Raw genomic sequence first — 17,605 nt, 5'->3', positions numbered from 1 at the left:
GGCTGATTTAATCGTGACCAATTGCCGGTGAGCAAATGCCTAATATTCACAATTTTACACGAATCATTTACGGATATCCCGCGTTTATAATTCTCTTAAGAGAGCGTGCAGTTTTTGACACACGGGACCAGAGCACTTGACCGGGGCCCAACGTCGTTCAGCGTGCCCCGGTCGACTCTGAGGCTGTTCTGCCCACCGCTGCCGCCGCCTCCCTTGACCCCGGTCGATTGTGGGGCTGCTCCACCCACCGCTGCCGCCGCCTCCCTTGACCCCGATCGACCGTGGGGCTGTTCCGCCCACCGCTCCCACCGCCTCCCTTAACCCCGGTCGACTGTGGGGCTGTTCCGCTCGCCGCTGCCGCCGCCTCCCTTGACCCCGATCGACCGTGGGGCTGTTCCGCCCACCGCTCCCACCGCCTCCCTTAACCCCGGTCGACTGTGGGGCTGTTCTGCCCACCGCTGCCGGCGCCTCTCTTGACCCCGGTTGACTGTGGGGCTGTTCCGCCCACCGCTGCCGACGCCTCCCTTGACCCCGGTCGACTGTGGGGCTGTTCCGCCCACCGCTCCCGCCGCCTCCCTTGACCCCGGTCGACCGTGGGGCTGTTCCGCTCGCCGCTCCCGCCGCCTCCCTTGACCCCGGTCGACTGTGGGGCTGTTCCGCCCACCGCTCCCACCGCCTCCCCTGACCCTGGTTGACCGTGGGGCTGTTCCGCTCGCCGCTCCCGCCGCCTCCCTTGACCCCGGTCGACTGTGGGGCTGTTCCGCCCACCGCCCCCGCCGCCTCCCCTAACCCCGGTTGACTGCGGGCTGTTCCGTTCACCGCTCCCGCCGCCTCCCTTGACCACGTGCCATTCGTCAGCACGAAACCGGCGACCTTGCTGGTGGCAGCCACAGCGCAGCGTCACAGATCTGGATGCTGGCTGTCACCATGGTTACGGCGGGATCGATCAGCGAAGCGACGGCCGGGCCGGCGGCCAGGGTTGCCGCGGCCCGGCCCGGCCCGAGGCTTGACGCGACCTGACCTGACCTGACCTCGGCCGCCGGCGCGCCGCCGGCCGGTTCAGCTGGCGCGCAACAGATGAGCGACAGCGCCGCCGCCGCGCCGCCGCCGCCGCCGGCCGCGTATTGATTGCCGCTGTGCTTGGCTTCCGGTGCGGAGCGGGCCTCGTCGGCCGCCGCCGGCGCTCGCCGCGGTCAGTCCGGGCCCGCCGCCGCCGCGATAGGCCGCCGCGCCGCCGTCACCGCCGGCACCAGCTTCGAGTCGCGGGCCGCCGACGGCCGGCGCGAGCGCGTGTTCCGTGCGTGTCAGTGACGGTCGCGGTGGGCCAGCGTTGGAGGGTTTTTCGCCTGGGGGCGGATCCGTTTGTTCTGTTTGCCGGCCTCCCCCGCCGCCCGTCCCTGTTTTCCGGCGTCCCCTCGCTGCGCTGCCCACCTGCGGCACCTGAAGGGGCGGTCCGCGCCCCCCGCGCCGGCAGCCAGTGCGCGCCGTCGCCCGCGCCCGGCGTCACGGACTGCGCCGCCCCGCCTCGCGCGCTTTCCTGCAACCGGCCCGAAATGGCGCGAAGGCGCGGCGTGATGTGCGGTCGATGTGCCCCGGGCGGTGGAGCGGCCTGGCCGGCGCGCCCCTGAGTGGCGTTCGCTCCGCCGGGCCGACAGGGCACCGCCGCCGGGCCGGGCACGGCGACGGCGCGAGCCCGACGCGAGTGAGCGGCGCGCGACGCGGTCGGCGACGGCGGCCGGCGGCGCGCCGGGCCGGGTGTGCCGGAGCTGGACTCGGCGGTGGCGGGAGGCGAGGCGGGTGCCGGTGGTGACTGCAGCTGACAGGTCGGCCGCTGGCCGGAGCGCCGGGTGCTCGGGCTAGCGCCCTCCGCGGAGCGCGCCGCCGGAGAGCGAGGCCGCGCTCACGCCGGAGCGGAGCCGGCGAGATCGGAGTCGGCGGCTCGGAGCGAGTCGGCCCCGATTCGGCCCCGCGGGCGCGCGTGAAGGGCTCACCGGAAGGAGGCGCGGAGATGCTCGGACTCTGAGGACAGTTACGCACGATGGTGGACCTAGGCGGCTACGTGATCATCCTCGTTGAGACCAAGGACAAGAAGATCAAGCTGTATGGTAAGTACTGACACGGCGGAACCCCCGCGCAGAAAACAAAAACGGGCAGCTCTGTTTTCATTCATTCTCATTACCATGCGGCCATTTTTAAAGAAGTGGGTAAATATGCAAGCAAATGCCCATTGCTCTCCTCTCAACTTCGCAGAAGCTTCCAGGGCTTTGGACTAGATGTGACGGCATAGAGGCATGTCGTTCGCAGTAGACGCGGGCCGTATCTTATGGCCGCTGTGACGTGGATAATGTGACGGACACGCTTGCTGTTAATAGACGCTGGGCCGATCAGGCACGTTGGTAATGTACATGGCGTGTCGTGCACGCTGTTAATGGACGTGAAGACACGAGACAGACTTGGTTAATGGTCACAGGACTCGCCGGGCAGACGTGAATCATTACATTATGGGTCAGACGCAGCATTTATGGGCATGAGGGCTCAAGGCATGCTGGTAAATGACCGCGAGACTGATCAGGTCCACGTTGGTGATCGCATTACGAGTCAGGCACGCTATTAATGGACGCAAGCACTGTGTGTGCTCCCTAAAGGACACAATACTGAACAGACACATCGCAGCACAAGCCAGACACGCTGTTAATGGACGTAAGGACTGGATACATTCCCTAATGGACGCAGAACCGAGCAGGCACGCCGTTGGTTATCGCATTACGTGCCTGGCACGTTGGCGCTTGGCACGCTGTTACGGCTCAAGGACGGGACAGACCGGTTATTAATGCCCCCGGGACTGAATAGCGGCACGGGTAATGCGTGCGATATTGGCGGGTATTGCGACAACGAGGGCAGCATTGGCTAGCGCGCTGTTCGGCTGTTACGATGGTCGACAACATCGGGGCCTGGCGCCGTACGGCGTGCACCTTTGACGCCAAGTGGGCCGTCAATGTTTTCTTTTGTTTTGGGGACCGCGCTACCCCACTCCAAGAGAAGGTCACGCGTCGGTGAGCGTGATTACGTCCGAATTTCCAGTGGCACCCGAAGAGCGGATCGAATCGGGACGGGCTGAGCTTAGGCTGGCCTGGTCTGGTCTGGTCTGGTCTGGTCTGGTCTGGTCTGGTCTGGTCTGGTCTGGCCTGGTCTGGCCTGGTCTGGCCTGGCCTGGCCTGGCTTGGCCCGGCTTGGCCCGGCTTGGCCCGACCTGGCCTGGCCTGGCTGGTTCTCTGCTATTGACCTGCTCACGCCCTGGTCCTGGCTGGAATCGCTGCGTCAAAGCTGGTAGGAGCCACTAGTCTGACCTCGTCTGAATGTGACTTCAATAATGTAGCAACCAGTCTGGATCGGGAGTACGTCAGTCACCTTCGCGTCGCCGCCGATAGTGCAGCCAGGCACGTGTCTGGCTCGGTCGGGCGCGCCGTTCTCAAGGAAACAAGCATGCCGAGTGTGAGCAATTGCCTTGAACACTGCTGTGACACAGCTATCCGTGGTACAATCTCTTCCTGCTTGGAGCGTGCAGAATGTTACAGAATAACCGCGACGAACGCAGTTAAACGAATGCACGTCTGCGTGCGGTAAGGTCAGCGATGCCGTGCCTAGATATCCCCATGCGCTATTGTACACACGATATCGCCAAGGGGAACGCGTAGAGCTGGTGCGGCTTTGCACGCGGGCGAGACGTTGACCGCACGCACTTCCTTTGACGAACTGTATTGCGTGATATGCGTCGTAAAATAAAGCACAAGCTGGTGAGTGCTTTCTCTGACAGCTCCTCGCGTCAAACCACGGCAAGAAGCGTGACACCCCCTTCTCCGCTGATAAACCGAAGCAAACAACAGAAATACCGCTCTCGAGCATAATCGCGACGGAGGCTTCCAATGCCGACACTTGCACCATTCGTTTCAAACCCTTCAAATAGCGGACCGAACCAGCTGCCGCGGCGACTGTCGGGAGGGTCGGAATACATGTCTGGTGCGCGTCGCGCGTGCAGTCGACAGCTTCAGACGAGGCCTGTATGAGTCGTTCCGCCGCCTGGCTCTGATTGGTTTCCGGCCTGTTAGTGCCAGCTGCTGCACTGCTGCGCACCGCGCCGGCGGCGGCGGCTGGCCGCCTCCGGCTCGGTGGCTCGCTCCGGCCTCGGTTACCGCGGCGCTGGCGGCAGCCTTGGACCCGGCCTAGACAGGACTGTCTGCAGCGCTGGACACGGCCCAAACAGGACTGTCTGCAGCGCTGGACACGGCCCAGACAGGACTGTTTGCAGCGCTGGACACGGGCTAGACAGGACTGTCTGCAGCGCTGGACACGGCCTAGACAAGACTGTTTGCAGCGCTGGACACGGCCTAGACAAGACTGTCTGCAGCGCTGGACTCGGCCCAAACAGGACTGTCTGCAGCGCTGGACACGGCCTGGGCCGGACTGTTTGCAGCGCTGGACACGGCCCAGACAGGACTGTCTGCAGCGCTGGACACGGCCTGGGCCGGACCGTCTGCAGCGCTGGACACGGCCTGGGCCTGACTGTCTGCAGCGCTGGCCTCGGACCAGACAGGGTTGTCTCCAGGCCTAGAAGCGTTCCAGACAGGATTGTCGCCTAGACAGGCATGTATACACTATGCAGCTCAGGTGGTGGTCCAGACAGGGATATCTTCGGCTGTAATCCCGGTCCAGGCTGAACTGCCTGCAGCGCTGGTCGCCTTTCAGACAAGACTGTCCTGATATGTCATGGAAAGACTGTCTGCTTTAATCGTGGTCCAGACATGTTTGAGCCTATGGTCACCGCCCATGCTGTCCCGACTGTCTTAAGCTCTGATCGCAGTCCACACGGGCCGCGTGCAGCCCTGGCCACTGTCCTGAGCCAGCCGTGTTCAGCTCGTACGGCAGCACAGGCGGCGCCGGCCGCGGCCCGGATCCCGGCTCGAATACCTGTCGGCAGCTTCAACCCTAGTCGATCAATATGCCGAAGCGCTGGCTTGAGAGGCCCTCGGCGGTTATCGAGCCAGGTGTCTGAGTGGCGCCTCCCGTCCGGTGTTGACCGCGGCACGGAGCTGCCTCCGTGACGATTTCACACCGCCCGCGTCGAGCTCCACCGGGCAGCGTTTCACCAAATCGTCACACACTCTGACCCAGAAAAAAGCGCCCGTCAATTTCCATTCACACGCGTGGCGTTTGTGAGCTGTGCGATCGGAAACGCACCTGGTCAGCAGGACAAAATGCGCCTCCGACTCGTGCTGTCTGTGCCGTCGTGTCCAGTTCGGGTCCCCAGCCTCGTCGATACGGTCTGAGAGATTGAACAATGTTCAAATCGGCGCACCGGCCACGCCACAAACAGACGTCGCTGCCTTCAGCTATCCGGGCACGTATCAAAGCAGCCGGCAAAGTGGCCCTGTAAACCGTTGTCAATTTCGCGTACCAACAATGGTTTTTAAGTACGATGCCCCCAGTTTCACTGAGACCACTAGGAGATCACAGATGTACCAGCATTTGAGTACCGCACCCAGCGTTGTCTTCTCACTGGGCGCGAGGACAACCCGCTGCGTTCGCCGCTAGACCACCATGCCGGATATTTAGTTGTACTACATCAACAAACCGGCACCGCCTATGTTCGGGAATTCCCCTGTTCCAGTCCTGTATGGGAGTCACAGACCAAAGTCCCACGCATCCCTCACAAGAGCCTCACACCAGAGCCCCACGCCGGGCCTCCTCTGTGCCCCCCCCCCCCCCCCCTCCTTACCGCTCCCCGCCGCCGGAGCGTGCGGCGTCGGGTGCGGCCGGCGGCGTGCGGCGCCGGGTGTGGGCCCGACTGCCGTGGAAGGCTGCTTACCACACGGCCGCCACGGTACGGCCGCGTGGGAGACCCGCTCGTCACGTCACGTCACGTCACGTCACGTCTGCCGCCCTCCCCACGCTGCGCTGCCAGACACGGGAGGAGGCATCCCCCGCCCCTCCCGCCCTCGCGCGATCAGCTGGCTTGTCGCATGGGTCTCTGACGGGGAAAGAGCTGACCTCGGCGAAAGCCTGGGCCCGATTTCTGCGAGTATCCTTGGCACCTCGGAACAGTTTTGAGGCCCGTGCGTCATTGGCAGGGAGCCGAGGTAGTTGATAATGATGTCACGGGTTATTACGTCACAGCAGGACCTGCGCCTTGGACTTACAATTGCTGGTGTGCTACGCAACTACCCGTGACGTCACAGATAACTACTCCGGGACGGTGTTTGCCAACGAAGAACTGACCTCAGGTATGGTTTATGTGATTGTCGGTGGAGCTGAACGTCCGTGAAGCCGCGCCGGTGCGGGCTCCGGGTATGCCGACACTGGGACCGGGGCTTGTGACGCGTGAGAAAAGCGAGGACTGCGTGCTGACTCTGGGCTCGTTTTGATTATGAGATGCATTTAAAAAAGGTCTCTGCGCAACACGCAGTTTATCGGAAGTTTGCAACATGCCCATAAATTGACTCAGTCCCGCACGGAAAAACCGTTTCGTCCACCTATAGACGTCACAGGTCACGGCGCGGTCCAAAGGCGGGTTTCTTGCCAATTTGAGCTGATCTTTCTCAGACCGCTAATGTGTTGGTCACCGGTCTGTCGCATCATGCAGAGATGACTGCTAGTGTCGGGTTGACAACCGGACACAGATGCTGAAAAGAGTGCCACAGAGCGTGCACATGCGGCGTCCCAAACGCGCCACAAACGTCGGTATTCGTTCACCGACTTGGCGCGTGTCTGGTGCGGTCATGCAGTGTCTTGGAATGTGTCAGGTGCGGTCTTGCGCTGACTAATTGAGTGTCAGGTGCGGTCTTGCACTGACGTGGAGCGTGTCAGGTGCGGTCTTGCACTGACTTGGGGCGTGTCAGGCGCGGCCTTGCACTGTTTTGGAGCGTGTCAGGTGCGGTCTTGCACTGACTTGAAGCGTGTCAGGTGCGGTCGTTCCGCCATCACCGATGTTGTGGGCCATCGGGAACAGATCGGCATGCACAACGGTTGCATGCGCCATGGGCCATGCTCACCATGCGAGCACGTGCTCAGCCCCCGGATGTGGACAAGCCAGGTGATGACTATTGATTTGATGAAATAATTATGTTATACCGGCACAAGCAAGTCATTGGACCTTTAACCGCTCCCACCAGCTTGTTGGTCGGCGTGCCGTTTCAGAAATTCGAGCCCTCACTGTCTTTGTGATGGAAATGCCAGCGAACATGGAAGGCTGCTACTTGGAAACAGTGCCTGCGCCGTGTTTAAACGACTAAACGACACCGACCATCGTTCGGTTCCATGAGGTCTTAATCCACCCCTGGACACTAACATTACTCACACATAGCCGGAGTCGTGGATTCCCTTTCCACCTATCACGGATGCATGGATCAATTGATGTGGCCTTGTCACCGCCGGTGGTGCGCACTGATTGGCTGACAGCCAAATCGCCTCAGGGCAGGCCGCACAGATTCTGATTGGTCACACGAGCTGCCGTTGTTATGGGAATGCACCAGGTGCAACACGCGTAGGTGCGACGTTTCCCTAGGCGAAGGAGAAATACATACTGCTAGTCCATGCTTTTATGCTCAGCCAAGCTGCATTTGTAACCCGAGTAGGCCATAATGGGCCGCGAAGAACCGAGTCCCGTCCGGCGCGTGCTCTTCCTCTGGACGGGCTGCGGCTGTGTAACAGGAGGCTGACCCCTGTAACGCTCCGCCCCGCTCCCCCGTCTGGACAGCACGCACCTGCGAAGGGGGGGGGGGGCACGTCCGCGGACGGGAGCCGACCCCCCCCCCCTTGCCGCGGCTTCCGGTCGGTACGTCCTCATCAGACGTTTCCGGAGCAGGGCCGCCGGCGGAGACTAGGGCCGCGTGAGACGCCTCTGCTACCCGGGGCCGCGTGTGACGCCTCTGCTACCCGGACGGCGTGGACGGCGCCGGCGGCGCGGCGTGCTGCCCGCACAGCGCCCGGCGCGCCAGCGGCCGCGTCTCCAGGGCTCCCGACCATCGTTCGCGGCGGGAGCCGATCTTCCCCGGCGGTCATTCGGTATGCGCGCCTCATCTGGCGGCGCGCGCCGCCGAGGGCCGGCGGCGGCGGTGACCTTCCGCGGCGACATCCGTCGTGCCGGCGCTCGCTGGGCGCAGCAGCCGACGCCCGGGCCGCCGACACCCGGCAATAATGCATGCGCCCGCTGGGCCTTGATATAGCCGGCTGCCTAATGCTCACACCGCATGCATGCCGCGCCGATGGGGTCGATAGCGGAGCCGCCGCCGGGGTGCACGAGCGCCGGGGCCACGCGGCCCGGCTCGCCGCCCGTGCCCGCCCCCGGCCCGGAGCTCGCCGTGGTGACGGCCGCTGTTGGGGCCGGCGGCAGCCGCCTCCCGCGCGGCTCGGACGCTCAGCGGCGGAGTTAAAAGCGGCTATTCTGGGAGCGCGATGGACGCGGCGATGAGGTGTTCCTGCTCGCTTTGTTTTAGGTGAGCGTGGAAGTCCCGGGTCTTCAGGATAAGCTCAGCCTCCGTGTAAGAGCTGTGTTTTGATCATTGTGGTCAAGCGCACACTCATTACTCCGGCATAAAGATTTGTCGTGGTGGTGCAGGGAAGACATCCATGGCGATGCAGATTGTGCCTCATATAATGCTCCGCGCGCATCGTCATTGAGTACACTTTGAGCCAAATGCTTATGTTCGTACACTGCTTCAAAGGAACAATCTTACGTTCAGATGGGCTCACTCATGGCGTGCTGAGCCTACGCTTATTTTTACTCATGTACCGTTGTTAAACGGCACCGAAACTACTTGAATTCGGCGCGCCAACATATGTGATATCGTTTGTAGCGATAGACTTCATGTACTCTTGTGTGTTCCTCGGGTAAACATGAATAAATAAGAAATATGGCTAGCCGAAATAGATTATTGGCTACTCGAGGAATGGCACGCGCCGTCTCTGTGGCGTGGCCGCGTTATTGGACATGAAATGCATGCCCGGCATATTTCACTGTGAGGTCCAGCTGTGGGTTATGCCCGCTCCCGCCAGCAGGATTGATGCCCATGACCAGCTCAGTATTGCTATATTGCCGCGGGCCAGCATGCGCCTCTGAGTAACGAATACTTTTGTGCCAGGGCCTGACCGAGAGTCGAGGCCGGCGCAGTCGCTGTCTGGGCCGTGTCTGAGCGAGCCGTGTCTGGCTGTGCTGTTCGGCCGGCGCCGTCCGCGGCCGGCCACGGCGTGCTGTGCGGCTGTCCGGCGGCTGTCCGGCGGCTGTCCGGCTGTCTGGCGCGGCCGTCGATGATCGGAATCGGCTGCCGGCGCCCGACCGGAACTGGCTAATGGCCGCTGTCGGGCCGGCATCAGGCTACGGCACCAGACCGCCGCTGTCGACTGACGCGCACCAGACTTTTTGCCACTGCTCGGCCGGGTGGTGCCGGCGGCGGCGTGCTTCTCAGAGGTTCGCACCCGCCGGCGCCGTCTGATGTAGTGCCCTGCCGGGGATCAGAGGCGGGCCGTGCTTGGTTGCGCTGGGTGGAGCGAGCGCAGCCCCTATAGAATCCATAATTCCGGACCTGTTTCCGGGCCCGGCTAGGTGCCTCCCTCTGCGGTCCGGTCCAGCCCAGCCGACTTCTCCTGATCCGGCTGTGGCTTGGCTGTAAACGTCCTTGCCACGTCCGCCTGCGTTGTTTTCAGTGGGGCGGTGTCGCACGCTTCGCTTCACCATACCTCTGCCCCGCGCTTCACGCTCGCAGCGCGTCTCGGCGGTCCGGCGCCGGGCCCGGCGGCGGCGGCGGCGGCGGCGGTCGTGGCGCGGGTCCAGCGCGGCGGCCCCACCCGGCCGGAGATGGATGGGAGGCGGCGCCCCGGGCCGCCGACATCGGACAAGAGCCGCTCGAGTGGCGACGGCGCGCCGGCCTCCGGGGCAGGGGCGCGCACGCCACCGGCGCTGACCGGCGCGCTGCCGGCGGGGCACTTCCGGTCACGAGATGTCGGTGGCGAAACCTCCGCAGATTGGTGCGACGGCAGCGTCGGGTTCGCCGGGAAGGTGGTGCTGCTAAGTTTCCCCGGCGAAATTCTGGCCGGTGATGTTGTTGGTTTAAAGAGAAAATGAAGGAAGTTTGACTCAAAAGTTGTCACAGAAGATGCGTAGCCGTCGCGAGATCCTGTATTTCACTACGCCACTCAGCGTTCTGCGTTAACATTGTAGCAGAAGGATCGCCCGATCTTTGCAGGTTGCCAGCTTTGTGGTGAGTTCTGTAGAATAGTGCAGGCAATTTCTGTGCATGCACAGTTCTCAACTTGCAACGATATTTGCATATTTGTAACTGTTTTTGCGGCGTGAAATGGTTTTTGCATGGTGTGAGAAATTTCGTTTTGTGCTAACACTTTTGATAAATATTTGGAAGCACATCTTTTCTGGTAGTGCATGGCATACAACCACCTAATATAAAGTCATGTAAACTCCGATAATGCTATTGTAAAGCCATTTCGGTCTCGATGGGGCAAATGTGGGACCTGAGAAGTTGCCCCACCCCTTGCTTTTGCCAGAACGAGCTGAGCATTATGGTCCGGAAAGCATTATGTATCCTTGGGGCTTAACGACCCACTCAACTACTGGGGTTAAATGGCGTCGCCCGCCTTTGACCGTGGCAGGAAAGTCAGACGACGCGGGGAATCGAACCCCGTACCTCTGGTTTCCCAGGCATGCAGCTTAACCACTGACTATCGGTGCCCCTATCAACAGTCTTGAGCCTCAATGCATTCCGATCGCCTGAAATACTACCCGTTCGTGCTCTGTTTTGAGCTGTGACGCTATGAACCAATGCAATAAAAACAAGTATCAACGATGGGCGCTCGTCTCGCATCCCATTCGGATTGTATTGCTGCACGGGAAATACTTTGGCGGAGAACATCTTCATTCACTGTTCCCATAGCACACATCTTCAGCCTATTCGTCGCCGGAATCAACTCCGGAATTCGCTCCGGAGTTGAACTATATCCCCGTGGCTCGAAACGGTAGCGTAGCCAGGATTTCGCCGTAGAGAGGTCATTTTAGCCAATGTGTCTCCTACTTCCTCGCTTCTGGGCCTTGCTTTTCAACGCGGGGGCTCTTTTTAAGCTCTAGGTCGTATTTCATTTGATGGCGGCTCATCTTTTGACGTTTCAAACGCCTTTTGGGCATTTTAATCTGCCAAAAAGTACTACGCCCTCCGGCTCCCCGGGGGCCTCCACCACCTCCAAGAGTGGGAGGTCATGACCCAGCCGGCTCCCCCTTGGCTACGCCACTGAATCGGAGTTGGAGTTCGGCACGGAGTTCTGCAACGCCACGCGCAGTGCAGGTGGACTCAAATAACGTGCCGTCAGTCGGGTGCGGGATCAATGCCATTGAGGCGGATCGAGCGCAAGCCAACTGACAACGCTTGGTTTGTGACCCGTCGTGGAAGCTTTACATTGCTCAGCCCCAGCGCCCGTCAGGTCAGCATGGGCAGGACTGACCGTTGCGGGGCCGGCCGTGGTCATCAGCCGCCGGTCGTTAGTTGGTATCACTTACCGGGAACGATGAAATGAAAGCAACTAGGCGGACCAGAATATCTCCTTTTCGCACCAGACGCCGTATGTGAAAGCGCACTGTCGACTTGTCATTTTACTTTGTTGTCCAGTTCTGTCCGTACCTCTTTCTCACAGCCCATCATCTGGAAACGTTTGCTGTCACGTAGAATCGTATTTGGTAAACTTTTTTAAGCAGAAGTAGCTGTTTCCAGCACAGAGGTTGAACCTATAGAACCGTTTGGCCTAAATCGGCAGACTGGGATTAAACTGGCGGTCCGCTCCAGCAAATTATTGATCAGCCATTGAATCATTACACCACTAGGGACAACGTGGACACCATGGTGAGCTTTTTGTTTACACTAGTTTTGTTTTAACCCTAATATGCTAAGAAACCTACATTAATTAATTAATTACTTTGGCAGCTGACATACCCCGATCAGCATTTGTGTCGATATGCTCGTGTTTTATCAGCGTCTACCCATCCTCGTGCCAACCGTGGTGAGGAAATAAGCAAGAACCATCTTGGAAATGAAGAAAAGTAAGAAAGCAGTACGTAATTTTTGGATGGATGCCTACAGCATTGGCTCATATTGAAAACATCACTGACCATGCTTTTCACGTATGCAAGACATTTCATACCTGGGTGAACCGAAGACAGGAATAAACGTGCATGCTGCTGTAACCGTTCCGTCGTTTTCGCGTTGTCATGACGATTAAATTATTATGGTGAAAGCGCTGGCCATCCGACGTTAAGCCGTGATTAATGAGCTAATTTCTCACGGCCAAGCAAGGGCTATGTAGGTCGGCGCATTGGCGATAATTTACGTCATACACTTAGAAGCTTGCACATTGTAGTGGGCGTGACATTTTGTCCGACTGGGCCGTAATTGCCCACGCCGTCAATTTCTGTCCAATTTTGAAATTACTTGTAGAATTTTGATCCGCCATCTCTTGGGCCGATACCCGGCTCAGTTTGTGGAGACCCAGGCATGTAGTTATGTGCAGGCTGGCGTGATGATGGCATGCGACTGACAGAAAGAAAGCTTTTCCAGAGCCTTTTAAATGAGAGAAGCACGTGCGTCAAATTCGTGCTCTTGTCTATGGCTTAGCTCATTTACACCTGATGATCATAGCGCTTCCCGCGTCAGCATGTGGGCCAAACCCTCGGCGGCTTTCGGGAACGCTGCTGCAAAGCCGCTGTCGGAAAGCGTGCAGGGGCGAAGCGCCCGAGCGTCGATTTTGCTGAATAGAGCGCTCGGAACATGGGTCTTAGTGACATTAGTTTTCAGACGTCTGCCGCCTGAGCTTAACCCTCGCCCTCATGGGGAAGGGGGTCGAGCCCCCCCTACACCCAATGCTTTCTGGGGATATCAATCCGGCGTATAGTGCAATCGCGCTAAAATTCTCGCTAGCTTGTGGGGGTTCATTGCACGTGTTTTGACGCCAGCAACATGTCTCTAAGCATCTCTGGTTTCCAGAAGTGACGTTTTCATTTAAGAATACCGCACGGCGGTCCTAGCGAGTACGGTCCGTAGTCCGTACGGCGATCCTACCGAGTACGGTCCGCAGTCCGAACAGTACGGTCCGTAGTCCGTACAGTACGGTCCGTAGTCCGTATGGTACGGTCCGTAGTCCGTACAGTACGGTCCGTAGTCCGTATAGTACGGTCCGTAGTCCGTACGGCGGTCCCGCCGAACATCGGCGTACAGTGTTCCTCAGCCGGCGAGGACGGCACGAATCAAACCATGACGCATTGAGGAGCACGTTTACTAAACAGAATTTTCCTGTCCGGAGTATTCTTAAAGCTGTGATAGTATATAATAGTATGTAAATATATATATATATATATATATATATATATATATATATATATATATATATATATGATACGATTTTCATGAAAAACCTTCGTTTGTTTCAGCAGAATGGGTTTAGTTGGTGAATGAACAGCATTGAACTTATTACAAATCACGATATCTCGTCGAGACCAATCCAGTCTTTGTGGCTGCGAGACTGGATTTGTTAGCGTGAAAACTGCAGGGGAACGCATCGAACCCCCTATCAGTCTGCGTCATGAAAAAGGGCGAATCGGGACAATGGTAGCCTCTGAACTGAGGTCCTCTGAGTCTAGACCTGAGCTCTGTTCTGAGCTGAGGTTCCCTGAGTCTAGACCTGAGGTCCTTTAAGGCTAGACCTGATCTGTGTTCTGAGCTGAGGTTCCCTGAGTCCAGACCTGAGCTCCTCTAAGTCTAGACCTCAGCTCTGTTCTGAGCTGAGGTTCCCTGAGTCTAGACAGGGCTCCTTCAACTCTAGACCTGACCTCTGTTCTGGTCTGAGGTCTGTTCTTAGCTGAGATCCTCTGAACCTAGATTTGTGCAATGCTCCGTGCTGAGGTCCTCTGAGCGTAGACCTGAGCTTTGTGTTTTGAGCTGAGGCCTTCTGAGTCTAGACCCGAAGTCTGTGTTCTGAGCCGGGGCCTCGCTACCGAAGGTCTTCCAACCCAGAGCTTTAAACGTGCGATGCTCCTTAACATAAGTTCTCCAAAATAAGGTCATTTCAGCAGCGCTTTTTGACCTTGGGTATTCCGAGCTCTGACCTGCCTATCCTGGCGGCAATGATCATAATTCGCCCGACTGGAATAGCGGTGTGACGTCGGGTCCGCTCCCAGAACCAGGACTAATCCTCCCGGCCCTGTATTTTGACACCAAACAAGTACCGTCTCAACGTTGACACAACCCCTCACACCAAACCAACATACGTCCACGTTGTACTGCCGACCCGCGACCCAGCAAGGGTCCTCAGCTGCAGCGGCGCCTAGAGCTACGCCCTCGGCCGGTTTGTGGTTGTATTGGTTCCTTCGGTGCCTGGAAATGCAATGCCGTTTGGGAGCACATGCATGACCGACGTGAGTTCAGATGGTGTTGGTTTCCTGTTTGCAATCATAGGTAGCCTTGGTTTGATCACGCGGCCGTTAATACAGCCAGGTAAATGCATCCACGCCTGAATTTTTGATATCACCGCAAATCAAAACCTTTCCCCTGAACGATGGTCGCACCGGCCACATCGCCACACATAGATGCCTCGGCATTGTGCAGCAGTGAGTGGTGCCGGTGGAGCGGCGGGGCCGGCGCAGCCCCCATGGCCCCCGCTGCCGGGACGACTCGCAGCCCACCGGCCGTTCGGGCGGCGGGGCCGGCGCAGCCCCCATGGCCCCCGCTGCCGGGACGACTCGCAGCCCACCGGCCGTTCGGGCGGCGGGGCCGGTGCAGCCCCCCACGGCCCCCCGCTGCCGGTGCGACTCAGCCCACCGGCCGTTCGGGCGGCGGGGCCGGCGCAGCCCCCCGGCCCCCGCTGCCGGGGCGACTCACAGCCCACCGGCCGTTCGGGCGGCGGCCAATGACGCGCCGTCGGGCCGCTAAGCCGCCGGGCAAACTCGGCCATCCCGGCCGGCAGGGCCGTATCGATTCGACTGCGGCGGTCCGCGCGGCGGCGGCCGTGTACCTGGGGCCGGGCCTGGCGGGGCGGCTGTACCTGAGGCCGGGCCTGCCGGGGCGGCTGTACCTGAGGCCGGGCCTGGCGGGGCGGCCGTGTACCTGGGGCCGGACCTGGCGGGGCGGCTGTACCTGAGGCCGGGCCTGGCGGGGTGGCTGTACCTGAGGCCGGGCCTGGCAGACCCGGCCCGGCAACCCGGCCCGGCAGACCCGGCCCCAGGTACAGCCGCCCCGCTGTACCTGGGCCGGGTCTGCCGGGGCGGCGTGTACCTGGGGCCGGGCCTGGCGGGGCGGCTGTACCTGAGGCCGGGCCTGGCGGGGCGGCTGTACCTGGGCCCGGGTCTGCCGGGGCGGCTGTACCTGGGGCCGGGTCTGCCGGGGCGGCTGTACCTGGGGCCGGGCCTGGCGGGGCGGCTGTACCTGGGGCCGGGCCTGTCGGGGCGGCTGTACCTGAGGCGGCTGTACCTGGGCCCGGGTCTGCCGGGGCGGCTGTACCTGGGGCCGGGTCTGCCGGGGCGGCTGTACCTGGGGCCGGGTCTGCCGGGGCGGCTGTACCTGGGGCCGGACTTGCAGGGGCAGCTGTACCTACGGTCGGTCTCGCGGCCGGGGCTCGGGATCGGGTCAGGTCGGGTTAGGTCGGACTGAGCCTCTTGCGCTTGAGGTCTGTCGGGGGTGGCTGGAGCGGTGGTCTGGGTTGCGGGGAGGGGGGAAGACGTGGAGTCAGGTGTGTGTTAGCCGTCTATACCTCAGGTCTTTATAAGGTGGCTGTGCTTGAGGTTTGTTGGGCGCCTGTGGTCTGTTTGAGGTAGCTGTGCCTGTAGCCTGTCGAGGTTGGCTGTACCAGTAGTTTGTCGGGGGTGGCTGTACCTGAAGTCTGTCTGGGGATGCTGCACCTGCTGTCTGCCTGGGTTGGCTGCGCCCGGGCGGGTCTGCCTGAGGCAGCTGTGACCCGGCCGTGTCTCTCCGCAGTACACCTAGCAGCAGGGTCCTGCCTGACCCGTGATCACAGCAACATTGGCAAGACAGAGAGAGAGAGAGGAGAGAGAGAGAGAAGAGAGAGAGAGAGAGAGAGAGAGAGAGAGAGGAGAGAGAGAGAGAGAGAGAGAGAGAGAGGAGAGAGAGAGAGAGAGAGAGAGAGAGAGAGAGAGAGAGAGAGAGAGAGAGAGAGGAGAGAGAGAGAGGAGAGAGAGAGGGAGAAAGAGAGATAGCGGCGCAACACCCCAGCAGCCTCCCGCCACCACTCACAAGTACCGGCCCTATCTGCAGCGAAACCCCAACGGCCCATGGCTACCCCGCCAGGATAGGCCGGACTTATGCCGGGCTCCACCGCTGGCTATTCCCGGAGGTGCCAGAGATGGCTGGTTTACACGGTTACAAACATGGCGCCCGGTCTGCGCTCGCGTTTCTGAGCAGACGGGAGATTCCAAGCCACTCGGCGATGAGGTCGGCTCCAGATGTTTATGCTCGGAGGAGTGCTTTCGGAAAGTTTGGAAGTTGCCGCCTTAGTTGCTTACACCCTGCGGCTGCAGATGGGCATGGAATGGAAACGGTGCGGGATGACTTAAGATTCCGTGCGGTTTAGAGTCCTAACCTCGCCGAGCTAGAGAAGAATGGTGCTTGGTCTGAGCGCTGATTATATATATATACATATACACACATATATATGTATATATATATATATTTATATATGTATATATATATATATTACATATATATGTATATATATATATATATATATATATATATATATATATATATATATATGTGTGTTGTGTGTGTGTGTGTGTGTGTGTGTGTGTGTGTGTGTGGTGTGTGTGTGTGTGTGTGTGTGTGTGTGTGTGTGTGGTGTGTGTGTGTGTGTGGTGTGTGTGTGTGTGTGTGTGTGTGTGTGTGTGTGTGTGTGTGTGTGTGTGTGTGTGTGTGTGTGTGTTTGTGTGTGTGTGTGTGTGTGTGTGTATTTATATGCGCATTATATATACATACATATGCGTGTATGTACACGCAATATTTATATATACAGATTCATATATGTATATATATCCTAGAAGGCGAAAGTCTCCCATGAGTGCACGTACCAAAAGCAAAGTTACAAAGACACAGACTGGAAGGACTGGACAACATTGTTTTGCAACGTATGCGCGCGGTAGAGACGTGCAGCCATGCGGTTGAGAACCACCATATTTTCTCTGCGCAGGCCTCCGATGTTTCCGGCCAGCATGCTTCATAGTTAACCTGAAGCCCGCCGAGTCTGCAGTCTCGAAGTTTGCATCCATTTTGGGGTATTTTGGTCTGTATGGGACGTATTTTGGTACTTTGGTCCATACCCATATTGCATCCATTTTGGGGTATTTTGGTCCACATGGCACCACTCCACTCAACAAACAAAGCTCGCCTCTTGGCTTACTGCGCACACTGTTCCTTCGGTTATTCCCACCTCCCTTCACCTTTTGAGCTTCTCTCCCGCCGGCCTTTTCACCATCTGTCTACTCGACGCTTCCGCTCGTGTCATACGGCGGCTCACTCCAGCGCGCCTCCCTCCTCGTCGTGCCCGCAGCGCGCCT

At 59.3% G+C, this 17,605-nt stretch overlaps 1 protein-coding gene across 4 annotated transcripts in view; it reads left to right on the top strand.

Annotated features, from left to right (window-relative positions):
• sdt (MAGUK p55 family member stardust) overlaps window positions 1-17,605 on the top strand; it is a 97,101-nt gene that overhangs the window by 27,703 nt on the left and 51,793 nt on the right. Inside the window, exon 1 of one of the 4 annotated variants that reach the window (XM_037216384.1) lies at window positions 1,910-2,105. The exons of the other annotated variants lie outside the window; for them this stretch is intronic. Coding sequence (XP_037072279.1) covers window positions 2,039-2,105 — 67 coding nt within the window. The 5' untranslated portion in view covers window positions 1,910-2,038. Of the gene's footprint in view, window positions 1-1,909; window positions 2,106-17,605 lie in introns of those variants that run through there. 4 annotated transcript variants of the gene reach the window in all.

This window comes from Pollicipes pollicipes, unplaced genomic scaffold, assembly GCF_011947565.3.
Source record: "Pollicipes pollicipes isolate AB1234 unplaced genomic scaffold, Ppol_2.1 Scaffold_4002;HRSCAF=4701_pilon_pilon_pilon, whole genome shotgun sequence".
Taxonomy (NCBI): Eukaryota; Metazoa; Arthropoda; class Thecostraca; order Pollicipedomorpha; family Pollicipedidae; genus Pollicipes; species Pollicipes pollicipes.
Note: the sequence above shows the minus strand (reverse complement) of the source record. Positions and strands in the feature narration are given on the sequence as shown.